The sequence below is a fragment of the Geotrypetes seraphini genome, chromosome 15 (assembly GCF_902459505.1).
Source record: "Geotrypetes seraphini chromosome 15, aGeoSer1.1, whole genome shotgun sequence".
Classification (NCBI taxonomy): Eukaryota; Metazoa; Chordata; class Amphibia; order Gymnophiona; family Dermophiidae; genus Geotrypetes; species Geotrypetes seraphini.
Window position 1 is genome coordinate 64,533,837 of NC_047098.1, and position 22,174 is coordinate 64,556,010.

Below are 22,174 nucleotides of genomic sequence, written 5' to 3' on the forward strand. Positions count from 1 at the left end.
GACACAAGAGACGGAACTATTCACCTCATCCATCCTCACCAAGATAGAACAATGGACCACACTATTCAAATTAAAACTGAACCCAGAAAAACCCAAGATTTTCTTGGCAAGTCCTACATACAAGATAACAAATACCTCTTTGAAATTAAACGGGTTAAACTACCCAATTAACCCTACTATCAAAATCCTTGGAGTCATCCTGGACCGATTCCTGACTTTCGAAGCCCATACTAATGCTCAGGTTAAAAAATGCTTTTGTACCCTCTGGAAACTTCGCACCATCAAACACTATTTCGACTTCCTCTCCTTTCAACTGCTGGTCCAATCACTAATCTTAAGCATCTTAGATTACTGTAACATTATATACCTGGGATCCTTTAAGAAAACCATCAAACGCTTGAGAATCGTACAGAATGCTGCCGTTCGCCTCATCTACAATCTCAAAAAATCAGATCATGTAAGCCCTTATTACAGAAAACTGCACTGGCTGCTGATGGAGGCAAGGATCATCTTCAAATTTTCTTGCCTCTGCTTCTAAACTTTAACAGGCTCTTCCCCAATCTACCTGTCAGAACATTTTGAATTTTCAGGTCCCACCCGCACATGTAATGCCTACCTATTTGCCTTCCCGTCTTTAAAGGGCTGTATCTACAAGAGATTCCTTGATTAGATCTCTGTCATTCCAAGTAGAGAATGACACGGTGGCGGTTTACCCGCGGCCACCGCATTTTAGCCGCGGGTCACCCGCCGAAAATGGGGAAGAAAACTAGCAGTCGCTGCGGCGACGGGGACAAGGCCATTCACCGCCCGCGGGGCGGTGAATGGTCTTGTCTCCGCAGTGAGGTATCAAGGATCGCGCGGTCCCCGCAGCCACCGCCCGCCCGCCCGTAGCATTTAGCCAGCTCCCTCCCTCCACCTCACCTTAAATTTCGAGTTTTCCGGCTTCCTTTTTTCCGAGCCGCACGTGTTCAAAAATCCGTGCATGCGTGGCTGCGCGAGTCAATCAATCTTCTCCTCTGACGCAACCGGAAACGGGAAGTTGCAGGAGAGGAGAAGTTTGATTGACTCGCGCAGCCGCGCGTGCACGGATTTTTGAACACGTGCGGCTCGGAAAAAAGGAAGCCGGAAAACTCGAAATTTAAGGTGAGGTGGAGGGAGGGAGCTGGCTAAATGCACGGCTTTTTGAACGCGTGCGGCTAGGGAAAAAGGAAGCCGGCAAACTCGGAACGAATATAAGGTGAGGTGGAGGGAGGGTGGGGGCTGATGGACCATTCTTCATTACTTTGCCATACTAATTCCATTCTATGTTAGGTGCCACGGACTCAGATTCGAGTCCTAGCGATGATGAGTTAAAGATCCCAAAAGAAGCCAACTTCTAAATCCAGTGGTTAGAGCTACACTACACTCCTTGTGACCCTGGGCAAGTCACTTAATCCCTATTGCTTCTGACACAATGGGCAGTTCCAAAGACCAAGACTGGCCAGTGTCAAAGACAGGATGCTGAGCTTGATAGACCCTTAGTCTCCACTGTTTTTAGTGATCAACAAAGTTCTATGTTTCTATAATCACCCTAATTCTGTTATCATTGGACTAGATATTCAAAATGATTTAAATGGCCAGGACAGGCTCCTGGCTGTTCAAATCATCTGTCCAGGGCTAACCAGGCATTTTCAATCTTCATGTTCAGACCAAATGGTGTCACACAATTCAGCAAAAATACCCAATGTTGTTCCTCATAATTTAAATATTGCTCATAGAAGGAACAACATTGGGTATTTTTGCAAATGGAAGTTGGAGGGTTAATTCCCTTGAAACAGCCAATTGAGTGAAACATGAATTCATGCTGGGACACAAGATAGGTTGAATTTGTTTTGAATTTAAAAAGAAAAATGATCAATGAAGAATACTATAATGGCAAGAAAATATAATGATAAAACAGCAACTAATTTTGCCTATTTTTATATATTAAAAAAGTACTACATAAGGTGAATGTCCATATTGCTGTCTGTTGTTCTGCTGAGCACTGGCATTGAAACAGCAAAATGCATTTATTGCATACTTGTCCTCTGTCGGAAACATTATGGTGGTATATTAGTTGTGTTAATAAAAATTTATAAACAAAGCCCTGCCAGCTGAACATCTCTTTCTCTAGTTCAGCAGCAGGAACTTTGATTTATAAGAATGGAATACGCTAAATATTAGAGTACTAAGGCTTATATGGATGCTGCGGGGACGGTGACGGGGCGGTGAATGGGATGGCAGTGGCGGTGACGGGGCGGTGAAAGGGATGGCAGTGACGGTGACGGGGCGGTGAATGGAATGGCGGTGACGGGGCGGTGCAGAGGATGGTGGGCCGGGGACGGGGCGGTGACGGGGACAGATTTTTTCCCCGTGTCATTCTCTAATTCCAAGCAGGCAAATGGAACAAATGTCTAACCACCCTCATTTCAAATTCACCCTCCTACCAAACTTTCGGGAAATCAATTAAAACCTATCTCTTTGATAAATTTATCTGACTCCCTCCCTGCCTTGTATCCCTGCCTTGTATCTCTGGATATACCTGACTAATCCCAACTTGCTAAGCTAATCTGAATGTCTTGTATGTAACATCGCTGTCTGTGTACAGTCTTTTCCTCTGTAAACCGCTCTGAACTGTTATGGTAATGCGGTATACAAAAATAAAGTTATTATTATTATAATGTTCTTATTTGTACTGTTTGGCATTTTTATTTTAATTGATTTCCCTTTTTTAAATCTGTAAATTGCTTAAAAGCAATAGCATCAAATTTTAATAAAAACTTGAAACTACACTGATTTTAGACAGTGATTTAGTTTTATCTATTTGCAATAATAATTGCCAGGGATATCATAGTTTTTGGCGATGTCAGAAAAGATTTCTAACATTATATATTGTTATTGATGTTTAATGTAATTACCTAGTATGAGGGTAGTTTGTTTTGTGGTTTGCAATGAATCCTCATTGAAATTTTATGGAATATAAGAACAAAATATAGAATAGAATTCATAAAGAACAAAATAGATTCCTTAAAGGCTGTCTAGGATCAGATAAAGCAAGGTTACTATGCCATTTAGTACAAAAGATGCAATCCTGTCACTGGTCATTCATTGTTCAATCACTTGATGTTGAAAAAGTATTTGATAGGGTCAAGTGGGAATACCAATTTCCCTTTTTATTTGACTCATTCAGAACATGTGCTCTTCCCTCACAGTTTGTACAATTTTATCTTGGTTTTCTTCCTATTGTCTGGGAGAGAGCAGATTGTGAGGTAGATATGGGAGAAGTCACTGCTTGTAATAAAACCCAAATACTTCCTCTGAAAAACTGTAAAGGACAGTCATTCTCTAAAGAAGGAGGAAAGGCCTCAGATCCCCATTTGTTGCAATCAATATAAAAAGAGAAAGTCACCTCATTGACTAAAAAACTTCTTTCCTCCTATAGATAACAGTTCATTTATATCAGTTTGTGACTTCAGTGTACAGTACTTCCTCAATTCACTTTATCGTATCTCCTCTGTTCCAAATATCAGTATATTTTCTTAACTAGTCTTTAAGTCCGTTACATTAACGGGTGCTAGAGTAGATGTCTGTCTGGGTATTTTTTTTTCTTTGTCTCTCTCTCCTTGCACGCTGCCTGTCTGTCATTTTTTCTGTCTGTGAATCTTCCTGTGTCCTTAGTGCCCTCAGTGCCTCCTTCCTATGTCCATAGTGCCCCTTTCTATGTCCTTAGTGCCCCCAGTGCCTCCTTCCTCCCCTCACCCCCCCTCCGATGCCAGCCTGCCTGCCTCCCATTCCCCATTCTTTTCAAACGCATGCCTCGGTCTTTGCTGGACTGGCTCAAATTCACCAAACATTCCAGACTGTCGGGTTGGGGGGCTCAGTGTCTTCAATCGTCAGCGCAAGGAATCTGGTATTAAGAGGAGACTCAGTACTTGTTCATTCTTCTGGACTGAAGCATGTCTACATGCCACGTATATTTCTTTGTTCTGTCTTTCAGGATCTTTTCCAAATCTCTTTTGACCCTTTGTATTTTACTCACTTTGTCCACATCCTCTGGCATAAGATTTCAGAGCTTAAGTGTGCATTGCTTAAAAAAATATTTCTATGAATTGTTTTCAATCTGCTTGTCATTAGTTTCTTTTTATATTTTAATTTTATAAATTTACACTACAATGTGTATTCAGGCAAATTTCAGGAAAAAGAAAACATGTACCCATGTTCAGGAGCATTGACCAACACTAGGCGGCATGGATGACATAAACATGGAAGAAGGCAACAGGGTTTTATAAGAGGTGCTTAAAGCCAAATATTTCATGGATCATTCTCTTTTTTAGTGTTGTTTAATGTTACTAGTATTTGGGTTTCTGCCAGGTACTCATGGAAATAGGAGACTGGGCTTGATAGACCTTCAGTCTGCCCCAGTATGGCTATCTTTATGATATGACTCCCAGACATATTTCAAACTAGGCCCCATTCATGGTTTTACAAAGTGCTATTTAACTTTGCTCAGTTTAGTCTTTCTTCATGAATGAGGTATTGTTTGCTCTTTAAGATACTGGTGTTAGTGTTTGAGGCCATGTGGCAGGTATTACCAAAACCAGGGGCTACTTTAATTGTTCTGTATGTACCTTCTCGCTCATTGAGGTCAGGTTCTCAGCATTTGTTGAAAGTGCCTTCTTTACGAGATTTGGCGAAGGTTACAACCCGAGCATGGGTTTTAGTGTTGTAGGTCGATGAATGTGGAATGCACTCCCTGAGCAGGATTGTCAGATTCCTTTATTGCTATCTTTTCGTAAGTGCTTAAAGGCTTATTATTTTCGGGAAGCCTTTGGTAGTGTGTGTGGGGGATATTACGTTTTTTGTACCTATCACTCTTTATGGATGATTTATAAGAGAATGTTATTGGAATTAGAGAACGACACAGGGTCAGTTTTTTCCCTGTCCCCGCAGAAACTCAATTTCCCTGTCCTGTCCCCGCAGGTTTTGTCGCTGCCCCTGCCCCATTCCTGTAAGCTCAGCCTTAATTGCACAAACCTCAAACACTTATGATTTTAACGTGTTTGAGGCTTGTGCAGATGAGGACAGTTTGCAGGGGTGGGGCAGGGACAGGAAAAGAACTCACCAGGATGAGAAAATGAGTTCTCGTGGGAACAGGGAAAAATTTGTCATTCTCTAATTGAACACAATGTTTTTATTTGTGATAATGTGTACTGTATATGCTTGGTTTATTCATGCTTATGTATGTTTATTGTAACCTGCTTAGATTTCTGGGATATGCGGGATATAACTTTTTTTGTAATAAATATCATTTTGCTCCCATCTATAGAAGCTTTCTGAGTGAGGTGTATTATAACAGGGTCTTATACAAAGGTTTTGCTCTCCTTCCCCTCTTGAATAATCACCACCATTCATGGCGTAGTGAGGATGAGAGGCGCCCGGGGCAGTGGTGCTCCCTTCCCCACCCTCTTCTCTGCCTCTACCAATCGCTTCTTCCCCTCCAGCCATGTGCACGCCCCTTCCCTTCCCCTGTACCTCTTTAACGTTCGGGGCACGAGCAGCAATCTCAGTCTGCTGCTCGTGCCAGCGTAGGCTTTTCCTCTGATGCTACTTCCTAGGCACAGGTCCAGGAAGTGACGTCAGAGAAAGAGCCGACACTGGAGCGAACAGCAGGTTGGTTTTTTGAATCATTTGGTGCCATCTACTGGGCTACTTTTATACCCCTGAGGAAGGCCCCTCTGGCCGAAACACAGACTATGTTGGGATCCAGTATATGCTCTTTTATAAAGGACTTTATATGCCCGCAATGTTTTGTTTTATTCATATGTATACCTGTGCAAATTTTAACTGAAACTGTATAATTTAAATAAACAATTGGTTCACACAGTGGTCTGACCAGTGTCCTTTCCCCACTTCCTTTTTCTGTGTCTATAGTTTGCCTGTGGGGTTGTTTTTTTTTTCCTTTGTATTGTTTGATACATAGTGGGGGATGGGGGTCAGGGAAGAAGCGTGGGTTGGAGAAGAGGGCACGTGCTGGCGCCCCCACCACAATGGCACCTGGGACAGAACCTCCCCCCCCTTCTATGCCACTGCTGCCATTCTGTGTGCTTCTACAGCTGTTGTGACAACCCGGGTTGCAAATTTCAACATATTTTTCACAATGACTCCAAGACTTTTTTTTTGCATTCTGATTCATAACTCAGAACCTAATATTTTATACCTGTAGTTATGATTATGTTTCCCTGTGTGCATCACTATCTACTTGTCCACATTAAATTTCATCTGCCACTTAGATGCCTGGTCTTCTAGTCTGAAAAGATTTATTTGCAATTTCTCAGAATCCTCAGCTGCTTTGACATCTTTGAATAATTTTGTATCATCTGCAGATTTAATCTGCCTTCACTCCTTGAATCCTTTCTCCAAATCATTTCTGAATATTGTGAAACAGCCCAGGCCCCAGGGCAGACCCTTGGGTGACTTCACCACTAACCCTTTACCAAGTAGATTACTGGCCATTTAGACTTACTATTTTGTGTCGTATAACTCGTTTCAAATCCAAAATAGGACACTGCCTCCTATCTCATGGTGCTTTAATTTCTTGAGAAATCTTTGTCAAATGCCCTCTGAAAGTCCAGATATACGTTTTGTAAAGATGTTCAGAAATACAGTAGAGAAAATGTCCATTCTCAAAACAGCAAAACGTCTGTCTATTTAAAAAAAAAAAAAATTTTGTAAATGACCTATATAGACGTTTTGGTCCTTAGTACGTCTTATCTCTTTTAGCAATTCTCGATTATAAATACGTCCACCTGAAAAATGCACATAAGAAAGTTTTACAGACCTCAAAGCAGCCAGCATTCTGTTCACAGAGAGCTGAGCATAGCAGAGGGACACTCTAGGGCAGTGGTTCTCAACCCTTTCCTAGGGGACCCCTCAGCCAGTCGGGTTTTCAAGATATCCTTAATGAATATGCATGAGAGAGATTTGCATACCTGTCACTTCCATTATATGCAAATCTCTCTCATGCATATTCATTAAGGATATCTTGAAAACCCGACTGGCTGGGGGGTCCCCTAGGAAAAGGTTGAGAACCACAGCTTTAGGGGATACTGCAGTGACTGTCACATTTCAAAGTCCCAGGCACACATGTCACCATAAACAGCTTACATTGTATGGGGAGCCCTCCAAACCTTATCCAAAACTTACTGTACCCACCTGTACACCACAACAATAGCCCTTATGCCTCACGTGTCATCTTAATCTAGGTACAATATAAGCAAGATATGGTGACATCTGTAGCTGGAACTTTTAATGTGAAATTCACTGCAGTAAACCTTGGAGTGCCTGTCTGCTCTCTGGGCTCAAATGTCTGTGTTAACATCTGAAGCTGCTTGGGCTGAGAACTTTTCAGCACCCCCTCATAATACAGGCTATAATGTACTGTTTTTAAAATATCTTTGGGTGGTGGGAGAGAGTTGGTGAACACTGGGGGAGAGTAAGGGGGGGGGGGGCTCATGTCTTAATCCCTCCAGTCAGTGACATAGCAAGGATGAGAGGTGCCTGGGGCCATGGCACCCCTCCCCCACCCTCATCTTCACCCCTGCACCTTCCCCGATCCCCCCCTGCTGCAAGCATGCCTCCCTTCCCTTCTACCTCTAGTTATTCACTGTCACATGCAACGAGAACGTCAATGTGATCTTGTGACATCGTTGTTGCTACACTTCTTATGCGTGGCACCCGGAAGTGATATCAGTGGGAGATATATAAACACTAAAAATAAATAAATTTACACATGTAAATCGCACGCAGTGTAAATACCAGTTTTAGATGGTTGGTATTTATATGTGGAGATCAAATCCATACAGAGATTAAAGGGTTATGGTTTTGGTAGGACTAAAATCTACACACATATTTCCTAATCACTTCTGTGGGGAAAGATGTTCATGTTGGGGTTCACAGCGGCTCAAAGGCATGGATAAGTTTTACAGAAGAGCTGCTTTAAGCCAGGCCTTTACACAAGGGGTTCAGGGAGCCATTTCCCCTCAATTCCAGGAAGTTTAATTCCACTTCTAAAAGAAATAAAATTCATATTGTGGCATCACTAGTTAATTGGTGGCATTGGCAGCATTATACAGCTAAGTCTGTAACCTGTGCCAGTTATATATACCTAGAAATGGAAAGTATGAAAGATTTATTTCCCGCTTTTATGAAGAAATTCACCACATAGGCAATAGACACAGCAGAAAAAAAATTCAGACTATAGTGCACATTATGGCACAGTGTCAATCCAAAAAACATTTAAAACTTCTTAGTAAACAGGGAGTAAGTGGAGGTGGAACATGTGGAGGGGCATTTTTGATATCATCTAAATCCAATTTTAGTCTTTTTGGGGGAAAAACATTGAAACATCCAGTAGAGAAAATAGCCATTTTCAAACCAGAAAAACATTCAACTTTTTGTTTTGAAAATGTCCATTTCCTAGATGTTTGTCCTCGGTGTGTCCAGCTTATTGAACCATTTTCAAAAAGAAAAGTCCAAATGAAAACCACACAAAAACTAGCCATTGGGATATGGGAGGAGCCAGCATTCTCAGATGGTCTGCGCATGCACAGGGATCGCTATAGAGCGATCCGTGCCAGCAGATGGAGGGCGCTCCTCCAATGGCCCCCATCTGCATATTGGAGTTTGCTGAATTCGTCGGACCTGCCTGGATTGGACCCGATCGGGCAGGTTAGTGAATCTGGCCTATGGAATCAGAAAAAGTATGTACAAATGATCTGAGTTACAGTAGGATTGGATAGGGAATGGTTCAGTATGTGCAGCTGGTATTAGACTTTGTTCTAATGACTAGCTGGCTAGTTGTTTCCTCCATTAAAGGCTTGGGAAAGAAGCTGAGCTTTCATTTGATTCCTCAAGTAGAGAAAATCTAGGAGGATGTTCCAGAATGTGGGAGCTACTCATCCCCCACCCTCCCTCCGACGTCAGCACTGACATCGTGGAAGACTTCCGGGTCGGCTGTGTGCTGCGGCAGGGCAGGTAGGGAAAAGAAGACGAGCCTCGCGGCTCGAGTGCATCCAAATGATCCAACCCCGCAGGAACCCCGCGACCCTAGGGGGCGTCCCCATGGGATCCCCGTGACCCAAAGGGGGAACCTGCGGGATTCCCATCGTCCCCATTCCCGTGCAGCTGTCTACTTCAGGGTTGCGGCAGGAGGCACTGGGTTTAGTGTGCTGCCGGCCAAAATGTTTGCGGGATACTGCTGTAAAGTAAGACCCTGTTCTTCAAGTTCTCTGGCTCATTTCTTTTAAGCAAACAGAAAGGGAAAGAAGAGGTCCTGCCTCAATATGTAACAACCAAACAAAGAAAGGAGGCAAGCGAGATGTCAAAATCCACGTTACTTTATTGGAGTAGAAAGTCACAAAATCTTAAAAGATCCAGAGGAGAGCGACACGAATGATTAAGGGCATGGAAAACCTTTCATACACTGAAAGACTGGAGAGGCTAGAGCTCTTCTCCTTGGAAAAGCGGAGACTCAGAGGAGACATGATAGAAACCTACAAGATCATGAAGGGCATTGAGAGAGTAGAGAGAGATAGATTCTTCAAATTCTCAAAACATAAAAGAACAAGAGGGCATTCGGAAAAATTGGAAGGGGATAGATTCAAAACAAATGCTAGGAAGTTTTTCTTTACTCAGCGGGTGGTGGACACCTGGAATGCGCTTCCAGAGGACGTAATAGGACAGATTACGGTAATGGGGTTTAAGAAAGGATTGGACAATTTTCTGTTGGAAAAGGGGATAGAGGGGTATAGATAGAGGATTGCTGCACAGGTCCTGGACCTGTTGGGCCGCCGCGTGAGCGGACTGCTAGGCGCGATGGACCTCGGGTCTGACCCGGCAGAGGCATTGCTTATGTTCTTATCCTGACCAGGATCCCAGTTTCAGCAACTGTGGATGCCTTCCAAAGGGGACTAATAGCACTAAGGTGGCACGGCTTCTCCTTCAAGTGACTTTCTACTACAAAAAAGTAACTCTCTGGTGGATTTTGACATCTTGCTTGCCTCCTTTCTTTGTTTCATTTGTTTTAAGGCCTGGAAGATCAGACAGAGCGTTTTAAATGAAGTTTTTGCACAAATTGTGTGATGTGATAACATCACATAACTTTTTTTTGCCAGGCATGCTGAAGCATTCTGAATCAGTTGGAGTGGGTACAAACTCTATGTAGCCCATGTAAAGGGAATTACAGAATCCAACTTTGAATGATATCAGAGTGGATCATTGTGACAAGACTTGCATATTTGATGCAGGGAAAGAGACAGCATAGTTGAGAGAGGCAGCTTGAGAAGGTTGCTCAAATTTGGAGGATCAGCTAACTGGCTGCCTGTTGGGGGTACGTGGGCTGGTTGCTGCCTGGGATCTCTCCCTGCATGCCCCCTGCTGAAGCCATCGCCGATTCCTCTCTGCCACCCGATACACTACATCCACCTCCCTACTGCTCCGCCGCCTCCCGTCACTGCCACAACCATCCAATCATCCACCACCGCAAATCCCGGCAAGGAAGGGCCAGGCGCGTGCAGCGATTGTATGCCGCTGACCAACAAGCCTTCCCCCCAACGTCAATTCTGATGTCGGAGAGAAGGTTCCAGGCCAGCCAAGCAGCGATTGGCATGTGAGAAAGAGGAATCTGAACTAGATGTCATTGTTGATGATAAACTGAAACCCTTTGCTCCGTGTGCCAAACAATCTGGCATCTATTATTAAAGTGACCAATGGATCAATCCCCTTCACCAGAAACTGTGGACGGAGCCACCAGCTCATATTGCACTTGGCTGCTGCTGTTTAGTAGAGCAGAACTTGCAGGGAATCTCTCTGAGGTGACCAGAGAGACATCAATATGTCCTGGAGGGGGCACATGTGAGCCTTCGCCCAGAGTACCACCTCTATTGTGACTGCCATTGAACCAAGGACTTGGAGGTAATGCCATGTAGTAGGTTCTGGCTTGACCAACTGGTCTGTAATCTGTCCACGAAGCTTCTGTTTGTGTGCTGCTAGAAGAAAGACTTGGCCTACTGTCATTTGGATAAAACTCCCAGATATTCCAGGAACTGTGTCAGAGCCAGGTACTCTTTCAGAAGTTCACAGTCCATCCCAGACTCTGCAGCGTCTCCACAACTACCACTGCTACCTTTTCTCCTTCCGCTCGGGATGGCGCTCTGATGAGCCAAGTACCTGCCAACCCGCTCTGCAGAGTTAAGCTGCCATCACTAACATAACCTTGGTGAAAGTATGGGGCCCTGTTGCTAGCCCAAAGGGAAGCACTGATAGTGAAATGGCAACACATGGAATATGAGGAGCTTCCTCTGTTCCGGGAAGATGAGGCGGTGAAGGTAAGCTTTCATCAGATCCAAGGTGGCTAAAATTCTACTGGCTCCACCACTGTGATGACGGGCCGAACAATCTCCATTTGAAACCAAGGTACTCTTAGGACTGCATTGATATGTTTGAGATCCAGGATGGTCCTCCACTTCTCTGAGCCTCTCTTTGGCATGACAAAGTATATAGAGTATCTGCTGTAGCCTGAGTTGTGTGGTACAACTGGTTCTATGGCTCAGATATCTAGCAACCTCTGTAGCATTGCTCGGGCCCTTTTGTTTTCTCTGACTGGCCTGCAGTCAGAGAGAGGGTATGTAAACCCGCTCTGATAATGTCCAGGACCCAGCAGTTAGACTTTATCAGTTCCCAAGCCTTCAGATAGTCCGAGTGCCACCCTCTAATCATCAAAAGAACAGCATGAGGGCTGGAGTCATTGTGGCTTATTGGCTGGCACTATGACGTGGGAACCTGAACCCTCTGGGTAAAGGCTCCTCTGGAATACCGGAATACTGGGAGCCATGAAAAGACCCCCAGCTCTGGCCTCTAGCTGCTCAGGATCTGTTATCTGGTAAAGATTTTGGCAGGCAGTGACGATCAAAACTGCTTTCCTTAGGATTCTGATAATGTAGTCTATTTCCAACAGCACAAGTTGAGGCAAGGGCTCAGAGTCCGAGAGGCTCCAATTTATTAGCCTAGAATGAAAGTCATGTGCCACAAAGGAGGCTGCAGCTGCAGCTTTAACCTCTAAGGCACATACAACAGCACCATCATGGAAGTATGGGTTGTGTAATGGGAAGAGACCAGACAGAGATCAGCCAGCTGACACTGCAGCAACTCCACAGGCCTGTTCCTCAATATGCCAGTAAATTGGGAAAAGATTAGAAAAATAAAATCACCAGACAACAAAGGTAGGGAATATGATTTTATTTTCAATTTTGTGATTAAAATGTGTCCATTTTGAGAATTTATATCTGTTATCTATATTTTGTAGTGTTCAGGAAGAAATTAATTTTTCTGGTGTTGTACTGCATGCAGAGTCTGGCATCTTAGGGTTTTGTTTGTGTATATTAGTATTTTTAGTTTGTGGTCCTGTATTTGCATAGAGGTTAGCTGTGTTCTTCATGTGTGGCCAAGGCCAGGTGTTCTGGTAGGAATGAATGTTGAGAAGCATACAGTGTAGTTTAATGTTGTGGTTAATCATTATGTATTATGAATCAGATTATACTGTATGTATATATGAAAAATGGTATTACAATTAGTACTATTATTATTATTGGGGTGGAGCTTTTGGGCCTCCCCCAAACAAAAAAGCCTTTATTTCCTTGGTGCAGTTTGCTGCTGTAGCTGCTTTGGAACTTTGCCTGTTCATTCTTACATGAGAAGTCGTCGATTTTCTTTGTCAGCTTCGGTAAATGGTATCTTTATATATTTCACAGTGCAGTTAGGAAACGCATTTCTGCTTCTGGCTTCCAGTTCAGTTGTTTTTTGGCTGCCTCGGACCCTTTTGCATTTGACGAGCATCTGTCTGTGCTTTGCTTATGTGACTGAGCTAAGGCATGTGCGCTTCAGCCAACTTGTGCCTCCCAACTGGAGCCCTCTTTACGCTGCAATGTTGCTGGGCTGCTGCTGCGTCAATCCCGGGAGCAGATTTGCTGCCTACAAGGGCTGAAGTGCGTCTTCTGCCGCTTTAATCTCGCCGAGCGCCTGGTGGGCGGCGGGAGTCAAATGGCGCGCTCTGCTCCGGGCCGGCCTCAACCGCTGCTCCCCTGCACGTGCACGCTGTCAGAGGGGCGGAGCCGTTCTCTCCTGCTCGAGACTCCGTCCGCGTCCAATAGGGTCTGGCGCGAGCCCCGGGAGCCTCTGCCTAGCAACGCCCCTGCCAGACTGATCAGACCGGGATCTTCTCCGCGCCTTCAGCCGGCTGCCTTGGACGTCTCGCGGGGAATGCAATCCTCATCCCGTGCAGTGCGGATCTGGCTGGGAATCAAAGAGATGAGCTGAAGCTTCTTTGTGTCAGGCAGGTGGCTGCAGACTGAAGAATCTGCATCGCTTCCTTTCTTGGGATAAGGCGCTTTATGTGCAAAAACAAACCCCCTTCTTCTTTCTCAACTTTCTACATCCAGCTTTCTTCTTTAAAGCTGTGAGGATGTTCTGCTTTCATATCATGCATCTCTTCAGCCTGCTGTAAAACTTTTCCTCCTTTTATTACATTTTTTTTTAATTATTTGCAGAATGGATTAAGTTGAATTTCTTTGCACCTGCTCTCGGATTGTGCATCAGACTAAGAAGGCTTTGAAAGGAACTATCATACAAGTTAATTTTCTTCTTTACTTGTAGGGCTGGACAGAGTCTACAGTAGATCTCGGATTTCCTGGGAACGCTGAGGGGGTGTGAAGGCGGGGAGCACACCCTACTTTTCTGACCCTAACCCCACAGTCTAGTCACATGCGAGGGGGTGAGGCCATGTACCTCACAGTGGCCTGAACCGTGTTTGGGAGCCCAAGTAATGCTCAAACTCCCTGTCTTCATCTTTGAGGGGGGGAGAACTAGCCAAACGCCTACTCCTTGCACCCCCCCTGCCCCCTCTTACTCTCTAGGAAGAATTGCCCGAGTCCACGTCCTATAACCTTGCTTTCTCAGAGGGACCTAGTCAAACACCCACCTGTGGTTTCCTTTTCTTCCATCCCTGCAGGGTAGCACCTTCAGGCCAAACTGTATCCCTTTTTCTGGCCCAAGAGGATTTCCCATGACCAGTGTTAATACCCCATAGAGGTTCTGCCAGAACAGAACCTAAGGAGTCCTGATCCTCACTCCTTGCAGATGTTTTGGATTTGATGTATTTTTTTTTTTTCTTTTAATTGTGTTCTTTGGTGGCTTCACTCAATGCTTCTTGACTCTATCTTCAACTGCACTGGTTTCTCTTACTGAGGTGGATCTAATACTTATGACATAACTGACCCTATTCTCTGGCTTTGTGGACTCTAATTTCTGGGACATTAGTGGCCTTGGAATGATGTTGGGTGGCTCTGGATCTACCCTGCTCTGCTGCCTTCTCGTGGTACTCTCAGCTGGCGGTAAGTGCCCCATGGGGCTGATTTTCCACATACATTTGTTTACAGCATTTATAAAGAACCACAATGGAACTAGACATTACTATCTCTTTGGTTCGTCTGTTCACATACTGCAGTGGCTTATCCGGTAAAATGGAGAAACACAGGCTGAGCTCAGACAACACTGGGGTGGATCTGGGCAACGTGCTCTTCGAGCTCCATGCTTGCTCCTGTTTGCTTTATTCCCTAAGTTGAGTAAATTCTCTCGAGCATATTCGAGCGGGGAGTGATGAATGCAAAGCATTTAAAATAGAAAAAGATCCTAAATGTAGAAGGGTCTCAGTATGGACATTGCGTGTGTGATGATAACATGCACAGACATTGAGTATGGAAAAAGGTTAATGCAAGACCGAATGTAATATACTACAGATGTAGGTTCTTCTTTCCCTTTTTTTTTTTGCAAAGCAAGAATTCAGTAGTTTAAGCTGGATAAAGAGTTAATACGTTTGGGAGAAAGGTTTAATGTCATGCAAAATCAAATTCATGCCAAGATGCGGGACTAGCTGCCAAGAGGAGGCATTTCAGCAACACACAGTTGCTGTCATTACTGTAAATAATATAAATTGTATAAGCAGTGAAATGAGTGACTGTAATTAACTGAATGTGGAATGATGGAAGTTGGAATCCAAATAGTTTGTCAAGTTGGACACTTCTCAGCAGAGCTGTACGATGTAGTGAGGAGGGGGATCTGTTGTCCATTGGCGATGTCGTACAGTGGTTTCTTTCCTCTACCGCATGTTCTAGATCTGACTTACTTTCTCAGTGTATGTTATTCACTCTTCAATTTTTTTTCCCTTTGACCCATTAAATACCTGTTTCCATTCAAGTGCAGAAAAGCTACCACATCACGTCTTGTTGAAACACTAAAATATCAGGGTGTACTCGTATGTATTCAGGAGCAGATTGCAATGACAGATTGAGCTGTCGTGCTTCACAGTGGATTTCTGCCAGAAAGACGGGAAGAAAAGATCTGAAGAATAAAAAAACAGTGCAGAATTCCGGCCGTTTTACAAGAACTGGAATAAGCATGAAAACCCCAATCTGCTGTTATTGCACTGTTTTCATGAAAGTGGCAAATAACATTCAAAAGCACAAATAAGTGATAAAGGGTGCTGACGTATAGGAGTCCTTTTCCAGACCACAAAGCATGTTTTCCATAGACCGAAAATGAGAGCAACTCTTTCTACATCTGTATTGTCCTGGCATCAGGATGGCCCTGCTCTCCCCAACTTGATTTCATGTGTGCTTGAGTCCCTTTCCCCTACTTCTGCAGCCTTCTGAAAGATGCTGCTCTGTTTTCATGAGCAGCATCCAAATTCACTACCTTAACCCTATAATTTATTGAAGCAGTTTGCCTGACATGCTGTGAAATCATTTGCTGCCAGTAGGGAATACCTGCTGGTGCTTCTGTGTCCTTTGCTGAGGAAGACAGCCGGCCTAGCCAGGCTGCACCATGCAATCTGTTGAATCATCTCTGGAAAAGGAATTTACCAGGGCTTTGCTTTAAAAAAATATTCTGATGCGTAGAAATTGTTTCTCTTGTGCTCCAAATGACTTCCCACTCGGAGCAGGAGCTGAACTGGTATTTCTGTAGACCACAGGAGCTGATAATGTGCCGTAGCCAGCTGGTGCTGCTGCCACTGTGGAACTGGGTGTGTTAGCTTCATTCAGTTCCATGTACCTAGGCATTAACCGTTGCTGTCTTTACATATAATTACAGTTGTTTCCTTTATACTGAATATCATAATAGAATAAAAGGATGGTGTGAGAGGTTTCAGTCATTATGTCTCAGCTAATGTTCAGTTTCATGCCTTTAACCTCCTCTGTCTGAAAGCAGGGAAGGACTAAATACATTCAGTGACAGCGATTTGCCTGTTTGTGCTGCCCCTTAGTCTTTCCAGATTGAGATTGTCTTTTATTTTTTTCAGGCAGAGAGAAGAAAAAAATAAAATAAAATCAGTTAATAAATGTTGTTGAGGGATGGAGGCACCTGGAGCAACATTTGCAAGTGTTTAGCTGAAGCAGTTGCAAGTGTTTGACTCAATGAACAGAGTATGAGATTGGCTTAAACTATTCAATGAGTGCCATCCCTGACACTCAAAAAGGATGGCTGCAAGGAAAAAGGCACGGAAGTTGCAATTTGCAGAAACTCTGCTTTGGAAAGGTAGACATCTTCCAGGCATGTTTAGGAATGTCTTTCACTTCACCTTCTACAGATTAAAATTGTATTTCCATTTTCACAGCTGTCCTCTGGTGGGCGGCTAATGTTTTATTTCAGGAGCAACACTGTTTTCCTGGAGGTGATTGATGGCCTCTTCCAGGAGCTTGAATGAATCTGGGGGATGGGCAGCCATACATGGTGTACAGTATTTTAAGAGCTGCATATTTTGTTTTACATGTCTTAAGGTATAGGACCTAGAAATGTCTTAATCATATTATGCAGAACAAAGGGCTACAAGTAATATACTTCTATGTTGTACTGGAATAGACGAGTAGCTTATGATTTATTAAAACTTATTATACCGCATATTACCAAATATGTGGATAAGGATAGTATAAGACGAGGAGGTTATTGAGTTGGTTTAGATCAGTGGTCTCAAACACGCGGCCCCCCAGGGACTATTTTGCGGTCCGCGATCTGTCCTTGCCTAAATAGGGGTCCCCAATCTGCTTCCCTTCCAACTGCCCTCCCCCAAGCCACTGCAATTGGGGAACAGGCCAGCGCTCGAGGTCTTAGCTCTCCCTGCATATCTTCCCCAGCTCAGAGCCGACCAATTCTTGCCATCTGACGTTCAAGTCTAATGTCGGGGAGGAAGTTCCGGGCCAGCCAATCGCTGCCTGGCTGGGGCCGCAGAAAAAATAGTTAATGACAATTTTGCATAAGGTAAAACTCTTTATAGTTTATAAATCTTTCCTTTAACTGTTAAAGGAAAGATTTATAAACTATAAAGAGTTTTACTTCATGCAAAGTTGTCATTTCTTTAATAAGACATTAACTATTTTTTCTGCGGCCCTCCAAGTACCTACAAATCCAAAATGTGGCCCCGCAAAGGGTTTGAGTTTGAGACCACTGGTTTAGATCATAGTGAAGGTGTCAAATGTTCTGCTGGGTTTTGGATAATCATGGTGTTTTCTCTGTTAAGATTTTATTTTCTCTAGTTACAAAATATGAAACAGCCTTGGGAACAGTAAATGGAACTTGTGCTTTGGGAGGGATGGAGGGGGAATAATATAGAAAATGATAAGAAACTTGCCTGTCTTGTTTCCAATAAAAAAGATGAAATGGTGATTGTTGCAGTAGTCTGTGTCTGAGTTAGTGGAAACGATGTTTCAGCCATTTGCTGTGGCATTCCTCAGCGTGCATTTGGTTACCAGATGCCCCTGATGAAGTGGATGGGAGGAAAATACTTTAATTAGACAAATTCTGGAATGCAGAGGTCTTGCAAGTGGTGTCGGGGTTATAGTACATAGGCAAGAAGAATAGGCTGACATATTTGATTTGCTTTAGGGTTTTTTTTTGTTTCCTTTTTCTATTTCTTTTTGTTTCTTTTGTTTATAAATGTTAAAAAGAGCTGAATTTTTAAAACCAATTGAAAAATCCCCCTAAATATTTGGTCTGACCTACTGCCAAAACAAAGCAAATCACCTCCTAGGTCCTCTCTCCATAGTCTCGTCTACCCCATCCATTGTTCATGCAGACGACTTCATGAGGCAGGAGTGAAATGGGTGATTCCTTGAAAAGGTAATAATAACCTTAGTGTAATTGTAGTTATAATGGGATTGAGAGGTTCTTTTATTATTATATATGTACTTTGTGCTCCACTTAGATAGAAGTGGAATATAAATATGAAAAATAAATAAATAAATGCAGTATAAACAAACTAGCATTGTTTTATTATGTGTTTCTTGGTGCTGCTAATTAATGTTTGTAGCAGAGACTAGCAAGGGTAAGAAGTCAACTTTGGATTGTGATAGCACTGAGACGTTAGCCAGGAGGCATGCAATGAACATCTCTCTGTTGGCATTTGCTTTGTCTGTAGAGGTTTAAGGCAAAGAAGCAGGAAAATTGGACACACTGAAATGTCAGAGCTGCAAATAAAGTCCTAGGGAATGCTTGTGTCGTGCATCCACTGGGCCACAAGACTGAAGAGAGCTAGATCACATAACTGTGGCTTGATTTTAACTTCCTGTGCTAGCTCCTTACCAACAACTATTTGAATGTCTGAAAGGTATTGCTGAAATTTTCATTCCAGCATTGTGTCTATGCTCTCATTTTTCTTCATTGTATATAATGACTTATTTTAACATTTTATCTATTATACTTCCTCTCCTTCTCTGCTCATATCCAACAAACCACCAAATCCTGTCGTTTCCTCCTCTATAATATTACCAAAATCCATCCTCTTCTCTCTGAACACACTACCAAACCCTTGTCCACGCTCTCATCACCTCACGCATAGAGTACTAGAATGTACTTCTCTCGGACCTCCCGCGCACCTGTCTCTCGCTGTCTCAATCTGTTCAAAATTGTGCTGCACAACTCATTCCGTGAGAGCCGCTATTCTCACATTACCCCTCTCCTCAAGTCACTTCATTGGCTCCCCATCGATTTCCGAATACAGTTTAAACTCCTCTTGCTGACTTACAAGTGCATTCGCTTCGAAGCCTCCCCGATATCTTTCCTCACTTATCTCCCCCTATGCTCCCCTCCCCCCTTGATCTCTGCTCATTGGGTAAGCCCCTCTTAATTGTACCCTTCTCTTCACTACCAACTCCAGACTCCATCCCTTCTTTCTTGCAGCACCATGTGCTTGGAACAGGCTGCCTGAATCAATACGTCATGCTCCATCCATGGCAGTGTTCAAATCCAAGCTAAAGGCCCACTTTTTTGAAACTGCCTCAACTCTTAACTCCCACTCACTGCTGTCAGATACCTATACCCGCTATAATCTCCCCAACCCTGCTGCTGTTAGATACCTATACCCACTGTAACCTCCCAACCCTGAAATGTCCTGTCTAAATTATATTGTAAGCTCTTCTGAGCAGGGACTGTCTATTGTATATTAAAATGTACAGCGCTGCGTACACCTTTCAGTGCTATAGAAATAATAAATAGTAGTAGTTACCATAATTATATTTACTTTCCATGATTTAGAAATGCTTTGTAATTTACTGAGGGGCTGATTCTAGAAATGGCGCCTAAATTGCCGGTGCCTAAAAAAAGATGCCAGCCGCATGTCAGTCACGGTTAGGCACCATTTACAGAAGCACAGCGCCTATTGTAAAATCTTAGGAGCCTAAAATGTAGGTGAGAATTTTAAAGGCCTACATTTCAGGCGCCTAAGCTTTTGGTAAATCGCGTTTAATGGCACCTAACTCACGCTCCACCCATAGAAACACCCACTTAAGCATTAGGTGCCACTAAGCGCATTGCGATAGGCACCTATCTTTTATAAAATTAGATAGGCCTTTATCGCCCAATTAAAATTTTTTAACCAATTATTAAGGCTGTTAAGGGTATTTTGCCAATTAAGGGGACTTTTTACTAAGGCGCGCTAACAGATTTAGTGTGCGCTAAATGCTAACATGCTCATTATATTGAAAAGGCATGTCAGCATTTAGCGTGTGCTAAATAGGTTAGCGTGCCTTAGTAAAAGGACCCCTAAGTTAGGCACCCTTTATAGAATCAGTGCCGTCATGATTTTTAAGTATTATATAAGCAAAAAAAATGTAATAATAATAGAGTAATCAGACATGTATAATACAGGCTTGTTTATTGGAAAATTTCATATACCACACATATAGGAAACCATTTGGAGCATATCACAGTCAATTGAAACATCACATAATATGCAACAGTAGTTGATTCAAAGAAAGCACTGAAAAAACAGTTTTGCTCTTCTTTCCTGCAATTTCCAACTTATTTATTCTCATACACTACGGAAAAATTTTAATCTGATGTTTGTCTCGCGGGGGGAACAATGATCTGTACATAATACTTGTACAGATGGGCTAAAAATCTTTAATCCAAAAAGCTTACTGTCTTTTAATGGCTTTAATATGTATCCTTTGCTGTCTGTTGTATCTGAATTTCTTCACAATAGCCCTTTCCATATATTGTTCACTTGCTTTAGTTTAGTAATGGTGATATGATTGACTCTCCATATGTTTTGCATTAAAAATAAAAGTTTTACAGTAACAGGCCAGGATAGATGAGATTAGTCTGTGTTTTAGGATGATATACATAGGTTCCTTCAGTGGTGTACCTAGCATATGTGACACCCGGGGTCCATCATTTTTGACACCCCCCATCTGTACGAAAAACATGATTTTTAGTAACAAACCACATGTCACACATGAGTACCTAGGAAAAGGCAGCATCTTACATACTGCAGTGAGCAGTACAACATCAATACACCCATTGTAAAACTAAACAAGCCAGACTAGTACAGATCAATCCTAACAAAAAACCATGTCTTTCGAACACACAGAACACAGAAAACACCTTCGCCTAGTATGGAATATGTAATAACAAACTAACCCCTCCCTCTTTTACAAAACTTTAGTGTGGATTTTAGCCACGGTGGTAACAGCTCTGATGCTCATAGAATTCTGAGCATCAGAGCTGCTACCACCATGGCTGGCGCTAAAAAACGCTCCACAGTTTTGTAAAAGGGAGGGATAAAATAGAAATACATAGATAAAGGTTAAATTGAACCAGTAAGAAGCTGGACTCTGCATACAGTGCACCACAGAAACAGTGACACATGTCTCCTAAAGCAATAAATAAATAGAAAATTTTTTTCTACCTTTGTCTTCTGTGGTTTCTGCTTTCCTCATCTTCTTGTAACTCTCTTCCTTCCATCCACTGTCTGCCGTCTCTCTTCCCCTATATGGCATCTTCTCTCCTTCTATGCCCCTTCCAGAAACTGTATGCCTCCCCCTTCCATCTCTCCTTTCACCCCCATTGGTCTGGCATCTCTCTCTTCTCCTGCCCTCTCACACACCTCTCCTCTGCAATCCCTTTCCCTTTTTTGCCTCATTTTCCTTTTCAATTTATTTTCTGCATCTGTCTAGATTACGTTCTTACTACCCTCTCATCAATGTCCTTTTTTATTGTCTACCTAAAGCTTGCCACCTCTTTCCCTCACCCCTCCAGTGTTTCCCTAACTCAATCCTTTTCTCCCCATCATGTGCCCTCCTTTTATTTATCCCCTCCTTCCATCGTGTACCCTCTTTCTCCAACCCTTACATCTAGTACCTTCTCTCTCTGTCCACTTCCATCCAGCGTCTGCGCCCCTCTTTCTCTCCTTCCATTTCCTTCCTGCATTTGCTCCCTTATCTCTCCCATCCAGCATAGGCTCCCCATTACCATCCAATGTCTGCCCTTTCTCTCGCCATCCACCCCTCTTCAATCAGCATCTGCCCCCTTTCTTTCTCTCCAATATCCTTCCCCCTTATGTCTCGCCCCTTTCTCTGTACATCAATTCTATCAGCACCACCCTTCCATACCACCGTGCCCACTTTCTTTCTTTCCACCACTCTTCCATTCCAGCAATCTTGCTCCTTTCTCTCCCTTCATTCAGCAAGATCCCACGATGACTGTAGCTGCCGACTGCCAGTCCACCCCACTCCAAAGTACTTGCTCTAGAGTGGACTCAGCAGCTGCATGCTGG

General features: G+C 43.2%; 1 protein-coding gene across 3 annotated transcripts in view; it reads left to right on the forward strand.

Annotated features, from left to right (window-relative positions):
• The window catches only part of TMEM132E (transmembrane protein 132E), a 714,010-nt gene that overhangs the window by 50,000 nt on the left and 641,836 nt on the right, over window positions 1–22,174 (forward strand). Inside the window, exon 1 of one of the 3 annotated variants that reach the window (XM_033921533.1) lies at window positions 13,361–14,462. The exons of the other annotated variants lie outside the window; for them this stretch is intronic. Within the exon in view, the coding sequence (XP_033777424.1) occupies window positions 14,399–14,462 (64 nt within the window). The 5' untranslated portion in view covers window positions 13,361–14,398. Of the gene's footprint in view, window positions 1–13,360; window positions 14,463–22,174 lie in introns of those variants that run through there. 3 annotated transcript variants of the gene reach the window in all.